At 39.8% G+C, this 10483-nt stretch overlaps 1 protein-coding gene across 3 annotated transcripts in view; it reads left to right on the plus strand.

The window, feature by feature from the left end:
- CCDC9 (coiled-coil domain containing 9) overlaps positions 1-10089 on the plus strand; it is a 453629-nt gene extending 443540 nt beyond the window's left edge. For 2 of the 3 annotated variants that reach the window (XM_053721824.1, XM_053721823.1), the window contains exon 16: positions 9607-10089. In XM_053721824.1, coding sequence (XP_053577799.1) covers positions 9607-9633 — 27 coding nt within the window. In that variant the 3' untranslated portion in view covers positions 9634-10089. The remainder of the gene's footprint in view (positions 1-9606) is intronic. The other variant, XM_053721825.1, reaches the window with a different exon arrangement.
- Positions 10090-10483: the final 394 nt, after the last annotated feature.

Here is a 10483-nt window from a genome sequence, read left to right on the forward strand (position 1 = left end):
GCTCGCTACAGACAAGGCTGGAGACCTAACCAGTCCTGGAACAAGGGCAAGCAGGCCAGGAAACCTGCTGGTGCCCCTAAAACAGCATGAATTGATGGCCCCCGATCCGGGAACGGATCTAGTGGGGGGCAGACTTTCTCTCTTCGCCCAGGCTTGGGCAAGAGATGTCCAGGATCCCTGGGCGCTAGAGATAATATCTCAGGGATACCTTCTGGACTTCAAATACTCTCCCCCAAGAGAGAGATTTCATCTGTCAAGGTTGTCAACAAACCAAATAAAGAAAGAGGCGTTTCTACGCTGCGTACAAGAGCTTTTATTAATGGGAGTAATCCATCCAGTTCCACGGTCGGAACAGGGACAAGGGTTTTACTCAAATCTGTTTGTGGTTCCCAAAAAAGAGGGAATTTTCAGGCCAATCCTGGATTTAAAGATCCTAAACAAATTCCTAAGAGTTCCATCGTTCAAAATGGAGACTATTCGGACAATTTTACCCATGATCCAAAAGGGTCAGTACATGACCACAGTGGATTTAAAGGATGCTTACCTTCACATACCGATTCACAAAGATCATTACCGGTATCTAAGGTTTGCCTTTCTAGACAGGCATTACCAGTTTGTAGCTCTTCCATTCGGATTGGCTACGGCTCCGAGAATCTTCACAAAGGTTCTGGGTGCTCTTCTGGCGGTACTAAGACCGCGAGGAATTGCGGTAGCTCCGTACCTAGACGACATTCTGATACAAGCTTCAAGCTTTCAAACTGCCAAGTCTCATACAGAGTTAGTACTGGCATTTCTAAGGTCGCATGGATGGAAGGTGAACGAAAAGAAGAGTTCTCTCTTTCCACTCACAAGAGTTCCCTTCTTGGGGACTCTTATAGATTGTGTAGAAATGAAGATTTACCTGACAGAAGACAGGTTAACGAAGCTTCAAAATGCATGCCGTGTCCTTCATTCCATTCAACACCCGTCAGTAGCTCAATGCATGGAGGTGATCGGCTTAATGGTAGCAGCAATGGACATAGTACCCTTTGCACGCCTACATCTCAGACCGCTGCAATTGTGCATGCTAAGTCAGTGGAATGGGGATTACTCAGACTTGTCCCCTACTCTGAATCTGGATCAAGAGACCAGAAATTCTCTTCTATGGTGGCTTTCTCGGCCACATCTGTCCAGGGGGATGCCATTCAGCAGGCCGGACTGGACAATTGTAACAACAGACGCCAGCCTACTAGGTTGGGGCGCTGTCTGGAATTCTCTGAAGGCTCAGGGACAATGGAATCAGGAGGAGAGTCTCCTACCAATAAACATTCTGGAATTGAGAGCAGTTCTCAATGCCCTTCTGGCTTGGCCCCAGTTAACAACTCGGGGGTTCATCAGGTTTCAGTCGGACAACATCACGACTGTAGCTTACATCAACCATCAGGGAGGGACAAGAAGCTCCCTAGCAATGATGGAAGTATCAAAGATAATTCGCTGGGCAGAGTCTCACTCTTGCCACCTGTCAGCAATCCACATCCCGGGAGTGGAGAACTGGGAGGCGGATTTCTTAAGTCGTCAGACTTTTCATCCGGGGGAGTGGGAACTTCATCCGGAGGTCTTTGCCCAAATACTTCGACGTTGGGGCAAACCAGAGATAGATCTCATGGCGTCTCGACAGAACGCCAAGCTTCCTCGTTACGGGTCCAGATCCAGGGATCCGGGAGCGGTTCTGATAGATGCTTTGACAGCACCTTGGACCTTCGGGATGGCTTATGTGTTTCCACCCTTCCCGATGCTTCCTCGATTGATTGCCAGAATCAAACAGGAGAGAGCATCAGTGATTCTAATAGCGCCTGCATGGCCACGCAGGACTTGGTATGCAGATCTAGTGGACATGTCATCCTGTCCACCTTGGTCGCTACCTCTGAAACAGGACCTTCTGATCCAGGGTCCCTTCAAACATCAAAATCTAATTTCTCTGAAGCTGACTGCTTGGAAATTGAACGCTTGATTTTATCAAAACGTGGTTTTTCTGAGTCAGTTATTGATACCTTAATACAGGCTAGGAAGCCTGTTACCAGAAAGATTTACCATAAGATATGGCGCAAATACTTATATTGGTGCGAATCCAAGAGTTACTCATGGAGTAAGGTTAGGATTCCGAGGATATTGTCTTTTCTACAAGAAGGTTTAGAAAAGGGTTTATCCGCTAGTTCCTTAAAGGGACAGATTTCAGCTCTGTCCATTCTTTTACACAAACGTCTGTCAGAAGTTCCGGACGTTCAAGCTTTTTGTCAGGCTTTAGCTAGGATCAAGCCTGTGTTTAAAACTGTTGCTCCACCATGGAGTTTGAACTTAGTTCTTAATGTTTTACAGGGGGTTCCATTTGAACCCCTTCATTCCATTGATATCAAGTTGTTATCTTGGAAAGTTCTGTTTTTAATGGCGATTTCCTCGGCTCGAAGAGTCTCTGAGTTATCTGCCTTACATTGTGATTCTCCTTATCTGATTTTTCATTCAGACAAGGTAGTTCTGCGTACTAAACCTGGGTTCCTACCTAAGGTGGTCACTAACAGGAATATCAATCAAGAGATTGTGGTTCCATCTTTGTGTCCTAATCCTTCTTCGAAAAAGGAACGTCTGCTACACAATCTAGATGTAGTCCGTGCCCTGAAATTTTATCTACAGGCAACTAAGGATTTTCGACAAACGTCTTCCCTGTTTGTCGTTTATTCTGGTCAGAGGAGAGGTCAAAAAGCTTCGGCTACCTCTCTCTCCTTTTGGCTTCGTAGCATAATACGGTTAGCCTATGAGACTGCTGGACAGCAGCCTCCTGAAAGAATTACAGCACATTCTACTAGAGCTGTGGCTTCCACTTGGGCCTTTAAGAATGAGGCTTCTGTTGAACAGATTTGCAAGGCTGCAACTTGGTCTTCTCTTCATACTTTTTCCAAATTTTACAAATTTGACACTTTTGCTTCTTCGGAGGCTGTTTTTGGGAGAAAGGTTCTTCAGGCAGTGGTTCCTTCCGTATAAAGAGCCTGCCTGTCCCTCCCGTCATCCGTGTACTTTAGCTTTGGTATTGGTATCCCATAAGTAATGGATGATCCGTGGACTGGATACACTTAACAAGAGAAAACATAATTTATGCTTACCTGATAAATTTATTTCTCTTGTAGTGTATCCAGTCCACGGCCCGCCCTGTCACTTTAAGGCAGGTAATTTTTCCATTAAACTACAGTCACCACTGCACCCTATGGTTTTCCTTTCTCTGCATGTTTTCGGTCGAATGACTGGTAATGGCAGTTAGGGGAGGAGCTATATAGCAGCTCTGCTGGGTGAATCCTCTTGCACTTCCTGTTGGGGAGGAGTTAATATCCCATAAGTAATGGATGATCCGTGGACTGGATACACTACAAGAGAAATAAATTTATCAGGTAAGCATAAATTATGTTTTTGTTACACAAACGTCTGGCAGATGTCCCAGATATTCAATCCTTTTGTCAGGCTTTGATTTGAATAAGGTCTGTGTTTAAACCAATTGCTCCTCCATGGAGTTTGAATTTAGTTCTTAAAGTTCTTCAATGGGTTCCGTTTGAGCCTATGCATTCCATAGATATTAAGTTGTTATCTTGGAAAGTTTATTTCTTGTTGCCATTTCTTCTGCTCGAAGAGTGTCTAAGCTTTCGACATTACAATATAATTCACCTTACCTTATTTTTCCTTCGGATAAGGTGGTTTTACGTACTACACTTGGTTTTCTTCCTAAGGTTGTTTCAGACAAGAACATTAATCAGGAGATTGTTGTTCCTTCCTTGTGTTCTAATCCTTCTCAGAAGGAACATCTTCTGCACAATTTGGACGTAGTCCATGCTTTAAAATTTTTACTTACAAGCGACTAAGGACTCTATTTGTAATTTTTCTGGAAAACGTAGGGGTCAGATAGCTACGGCTACCTCTCTTTCTTTTTGGCTGAAGAGTATCATCCGTTTTGCATGTGAGACTGCTGGACAGCAGCCTCCTGAAGGAGTTATGGCTCATTCCACCAGGGCTGTTGCTTTCTCTTGGGCATTCAAAAATGCTGCTTCTGTTGAATAGAGTTGCAAGGCTGCAACTTGGTCCTCTCTTCACACTTTTTTCCATGTCTTTAAAAATAAAATAAAATTTATGCTTACCTGATAAATTTGTTTCTTTTTAGACACGATGAGTCCACTGCCTGCCCTGTTCTATGAGACAGGTTATTAATTTTTGTAAACTTCAGACACCTCTGCACCTTGGCTTTTCCTTTCTCTTCCTAAATTCGGTCGAATGACTGGATTGGCAGGGAAGGGAGGAGCTATATATACAGCTCTGCTGTGGTGCTCTTTGCCTCCTCCTGCTGACCAGGAGGCGTAATCCCACAAGTAAGGATGAAATCCGTGGACTCATCGTGTCTAAAAAGAAACAAATTTATCAGGTAAGCATAAATTTTCTTTTTTGGGGGGTTTCTTGTCCCTTAAAATGTATTTCACGCGTTTCTCTTCACGTTTCCTTTTCCTATCTATATTTCCCTTTGATGATCAAATAGTCGCCAGTATGGCAGAAAATTACTCAAAACCTTTGGAGGACATCTATTGAGCTTTGTATTGTCATTTGTATGTCTCACCTTCACATCTAAAACCCTGCACAACTAGATAAACCATTTATCAATGGGTCAGAGCGCCGTTGGCTGCAGGTTTGCCTAAGCAATTCTGTACACGAGATTTAAGAAGCAGCGGTCATCAGACCACTGCTTCTTAAACCACTTTGCCACCTGTTATTTGGGGAAGTCAATCCCTCCTGACTTTTCCAACTGGGGAGCTTGATGACTTTTGCTCGCACACGTTTCGTTCCGCACAAGAAGGTGGCATGTCACACTAGCCGTAGATGCCATGTTGTAACTTAGGTTACCTTCTCAGCTGTGACCAATTAGGGACAGTTATAAATAGATCACTAGAGTGTCCAGTCTATGGCTGTGTGGAATATAACAGTGTTCTGCACTTCCAGTCCTAACAGGAACTTAAAAGCTCACAATTTACATTTAAAAATAGTCTGGATAAGTTTCTGTATACTAACAAAATTCATGGATATGATTGCTAGTATTAAATGGGTCACATTTTAATGGGGTTATTTAAGCTTAACTGGAGCTTTTTGTAAGTATTTTAGATTTGTATAGGTTGAACTCGATGGACTTCAGTCTTTTTTTCAACCTTATCTACTATGTTACTATGTTACTAATTTCAGAATGGGATTACAGGAAAAGGGGACAAAATAAATCATGAAAACATATTGCAGAGGATTTTGCATATATTTGATTTATCATTTTATATTACTATCTCAAAGTATTTGATGTCCCTTTAAACCCTCATTGCACATTGCAGAGACCCATTGCCTGTCACAATGAAGTGTACTAAAGTCTCTGTACGAGACTACCTTCTAGCAGTGATTTCTTTAATGTAATTGGCAAGAGTCCATGAGCTAGTGACGTATGGGATATACATTCCTACCAGGAGGGGCAAAGTTTCCCAAACCTCAAAATGCCTATAAATACACCCCTCACCATACCCACAGTTCAGTTATTACAAACTTTCCCTCCTATGGAGGTGGTGAAGTAAGTTTGTGCTAAGATTTATACGTTGATATGCGCTTCTCAGCATTTTGAAGCCTGATTCCTCTCAGAGTACAGCAATGTCAGAGGGATGTGAAGGGAGTATCACCTATTGAATTCTATGGTTTTCCTCACGGGGATCTATTTCATAGGTTCTCTGTTATCGGTCGTAGAGATTCATCTCCTACCTCCCTTTTCAGATCGACGATATACTCTCATATTCCATTACCTCTACTGATAACTGTTTCATCACTGGTTTGGCTATCTGCTATATGTGGATGGGTGTCTTTCGGTAAGTATGTTTTCATTACTTAAGACACTCTCAGCTATGTTTGGCACTTTATGTATTTATATAAAGTTCTAAATATATGTATTGTACTTATATTTGCCATGAGTCAGGTTTCTTCTAACAGTGATTTTATCCCTTAAGAACATTTCACCTGCAATAATAAGTAATAATTAGTAATAATATATTTAATAGGTATTTGAGCAAACAGACATATATTCCTTTCTAATATCCATCTAATAGCTAAATATAAATGTATAGGTCTATGTCTATATACACAATGATATTTACATCTAAACTAATTAATATGTCTATTGCTATTGCAAAGGATGCTTTTCCTATCTTGGTTGTTGATGCAAAACTGATAATCCAATTTATAGGGACACAAAAAAATAATAATGATTCAGATAGAGAATACAATTTTAAACCACTTTCCAATTTACTTCTATTATCTAATTTGCTTCATTCTTTTGGTATCCTTTGTTGAAGAAGCAGTATTGCACTACTGGGTGCTAGCTGAACACATCAGCTGAGCCAATAGCATGGTCAGCAGCTCCTGAGCCTACCTAGGTATCCGTTTCAATAAAGGATACCAATAGAACAAAACAAATTAGATAATAGAAGTAAATTGGAAAGTTTTTTTAAATCACATGCTCTGGGGCCAATTTAACAACCCCCGTATTGGCCCCAATGTAACTGTTTCCACGTGAGCCTGAAGGCTCGCCGGATACAGGAGTTAAGAAGCAGCGGTCTTAAGCTACAATCGGGTTGATTGACACCCAATCTGCAGGGGGCGGCATTGCACAAGCAGTTCACCAGAACTGCTTGTGCAATGTTAAATGCCGACAGCATATCATGTCTGTCCGACACTTAATAAATAGGCCCATCTATCTGAATCATGAAAAAAAAAAGTTTGTGTTTCGTGTCCCTTTAAAAGAGTAAATGAGTACAGCTTAAAGGGACATTGAACCCAGATTTTTTCTTTCGTGATTCAGATAGAGCATGCAATTTTAAGCAACTTTCTAATTTACTCCTATTATCAATCTTTCTTCGTTCTCTTGCTATCTTTATTTGAAAAAGAAGGCATCTAAACTTTTTTTTATTCAGAACTCTGGACAGCACTTTTTTATTGGTGTATGAATTTATCCACCAATCAGCAAGAACAAGGTTGTTCACCAAAAATGGGCCGGCATCTAAACTTACATTCTTGCATTTCAAATAAAGATACCAAGAAAATTAAGAAAATTTGATAATAGGAGTAAATTAGAAAGTTGCTTAAAATCGCATGCTCTATCTGAATCACAAAAGAAAAAATTTGGGTTCAGTGTCCCTTTAAGTGAGGGAGAACGAGGGTGGATAGACTGGCTCACAGAAAATTTGCTAAAACGTATTTACCCAAGCCTCCCTGGCAGAAAGTGCATTTCAGATGTATTTTATAGCAAAAGGAAGCAAAATAAATACTAAATGTATATTGCAATAATGTTTCATTATTAATAATGAAACAATTTATGCTGCATTGTTGAAATGTCAAACTTAAAGGGACACAAAACCCACAAAACAATTGACCTCCAATAGCCAGATCACTATAAATATGTGCATTTTGTAATTACAATAGCGCTTCATATATTAACTGTTTTTTAGTTATGAATTTTTATTGATTTCCTAACCCACCAGCCGGCAATAACTTTTAATCCTCCAATCCACATCGATAACTCCAGTTATCAAGATGGCGAATTTTCTTTGCTATGCACATGCGCGATTTAACCTTCTCGTCATAACAGACGTCACCGCAGGAAAACATGCGGACCAGCATAATCTATGAGTAAATTGTATGCGTAAATGAGGAGTCGTACGCATATGCGCATGCGCATGCGTTGGTAGACAAAACGATATGCGCATGGTCAGAAGAACGCTTAATAATGATAATGATGCAAACATTTTAATTTCTGTTGGTAAGTTTGTCAGATTGCGCGCCTCCCATATTTGAGGGTTGTCTGATGTGACATAATATCCGAAAACAAAAATTAATTATTCTCAAGTTTAGAAGCTTCGTTACAAGAGGCAAATAGGTATGTTATAATATTTATACATGCAAAATTTCATATTTGTGATCTGTGGGTGCAAAAAATTAGAAAGTTTTGGAATCCTTTAAATGAAAAGTTAACGATAACGCACCACTATGCAGCATCTTAATTAACATCGAAATTAAGTTTCATTCATCATTTATTTACTTCTTACTATTAAATGCAGAAATCTACCTTTTATACTGGTAATAAAAAAAAATATTGTTTAAAAATGACGACTATCTTGATTAACGTTTTGATTGGTCCCCCACTGGCGTCCCAACTGACTCGCGCTACGCCCAAAGTTACAAATACGCATCTGTGTCTCACGGCATTATTGGGCTCTATAGATACGTGCTCATGAGACACGCATGCGCATTCTATCTATGATCTTGATTCATTGACTCAATATCTATCACTGCGGGGAAGTTTAGGCCTACACATGCGCAATAGAAGGACGATTCACAAGAATGCGCACGGAGGTACACGTAAGAGCGGAAATGAGCGGGTGGGTGGAGGAAGGATAGAAAACGGTTTGGGATTTACAATCTAAATATTTTTTTTTATTTTTTTTTTAAGTTAGCGACTATTAATCTAGGTATGATTAGTGAATTTCATTAATATCGAAGAGAAAAATTTACTTTCACTTCAATGGTCCTTTGAGTTTTGTTGAAATAGTATAGCGCAGAACTAAATGAAGAATTCTACTAATTTTGGGACTCATGAGTTTAGTGCTTGAGTGTTATCTAAGACAAATTTTACTCCTCTCTCCCATAGAAGTCTATTATGTAAGGAATTAAGCGCAGCAACGTTAGCCAACATGCAGATGTTAGCGCACACTAGACCAGTGATGGTAAACCACGGCACTCCAGATGTTTCAGAACTACATTTCCCATGATGCTTAGGCACTCTGAAGTCCAGTCAAGCATCATGGTAAATGTAGTTCTGAAACATCTGCACTAAACTATTGCTCAAGAGATAAAAACATTACTTTGGACCTTTAATTGGAGCACAAAAATCCACTTGTAATACAGCCCATTATGGAACAGATTACAAGTAGAGTGCTAATTTACTGCACGCCCACAAACAGGTAAATTCACCTGTTTACAGGCGCGCAATAAATAACAAGCCATTACAAGTGGCTGGTTATTGCTACCGCAAGCTTGTGGTCAGACCTCTGGTTCATTTTTTAAATGTCCCCCAATTGCCCCCCAAAATATGTGTGTAGAGCTTTATGGAAATGAAAAAATTAAAAAGATTGCTGTACGCCGCCTCAGAGGTGGCGTATGAGTTAAGGAGCATCGGTCTATAGACCGCTGCTTCTTAACTCCTGTTTCCGGCGAGCCTAAAGGCTCACGCGGAAACAGGGTGAATTGGCCCAATTCGGCCAATAATAAATTGACCCCCATAGTGTCAATTTAATCAGCTTTAAAGGAGCACCAAAGTTAAATGCAAGTCAACCCCTTAACGACCACACAACATCCGGGGTATGTCGGTCATTAATGGGGTTAAAAGTGCATGTCCTGTCTGAATCATGAACGTTTAGTTTTGACTAACATGTAAATATATATATTTAAATCCCGTTTAATTGCTGATTTTTTCATATTTGGTAACTTATTGATTTCAATGACACTATTTCTTTTTTTTCACAGCAGAATGACGTTGCACCATCATCTTGATCGCTTCATCTGACAATTAAGATTGCCCATCCGCTTGAATGCCATTCGCTTGTTTTGTAAGCTTCTCGTCCGCGACTCAAGTATGAGATTCCATTGGCTGAGGAACTCTCGTGCTCATAGAAACCATGCTCCATCTTGAGTGTATCTATATCAAAATGAGAATGAAACAAATGTTTTCTCTGACGCACATGGATATTTTCTGTTGGTTGATCATAGAGCTTGTGCTGGTATATGGTGCATGGGTATGATATCTTCAGTTGCACATCAAGACTATTTTTAATAACTATAAGATCTATATAAAGATGATAACCTTTAAGATTGGAAAATTTTGGACAAATGACTGTGGCAAGATCCGTGAAGGACAATAGGATAAGATATTTTGAGAGCCCTATATAGGTTTACAAGGCTTTATTATTAATATATAATTGTAAAGATTTTTGTTAGTTGAAGGTTTTATTTACAAACCAAACAGTGAAAAGAAAATTACAAAATGTTTTGCACTACGGATCATGAGAACAAATAGTTTATTGATTGACCTTAAAATAAGTCACTGTAGGGCAAATCGCTTGTTATGGACAACTTATTGAGAGGAATCCATGAATGTATTTGGAGAAAAAATGATTTATTTATTTTTTAGAGATGTTCCCATAAAAACATAGATGTCAAGAAATTTAGTGAAAATCCAATGAAAAGGTCCGGGAACAATAACTTTTAGTAAAAAAAAAAAATCCAATGAAAGCCATATGTTCACCACGGAAGATTTTATGAAAATATAAAGGCACGAGTGATGAATTTTATAGGAAAATCAAAGTATTTAGAGATGCAATTTTTTCTTATAGTACTGCTGAAG

This window comes from Bombina bombina, chromosome 7, assembly GCF_027579735.1.
Source record: "Bombina bombina isolate aBomBom1 chromosome 7, aBomBom1.pri, whole genome shotgun sequence".
Lineage (NCBI taxonomy): Eukaryota > Metazoa > Chordata > Amphibia > Anura > Bombinatoridae > Bombina > Bombina bombina.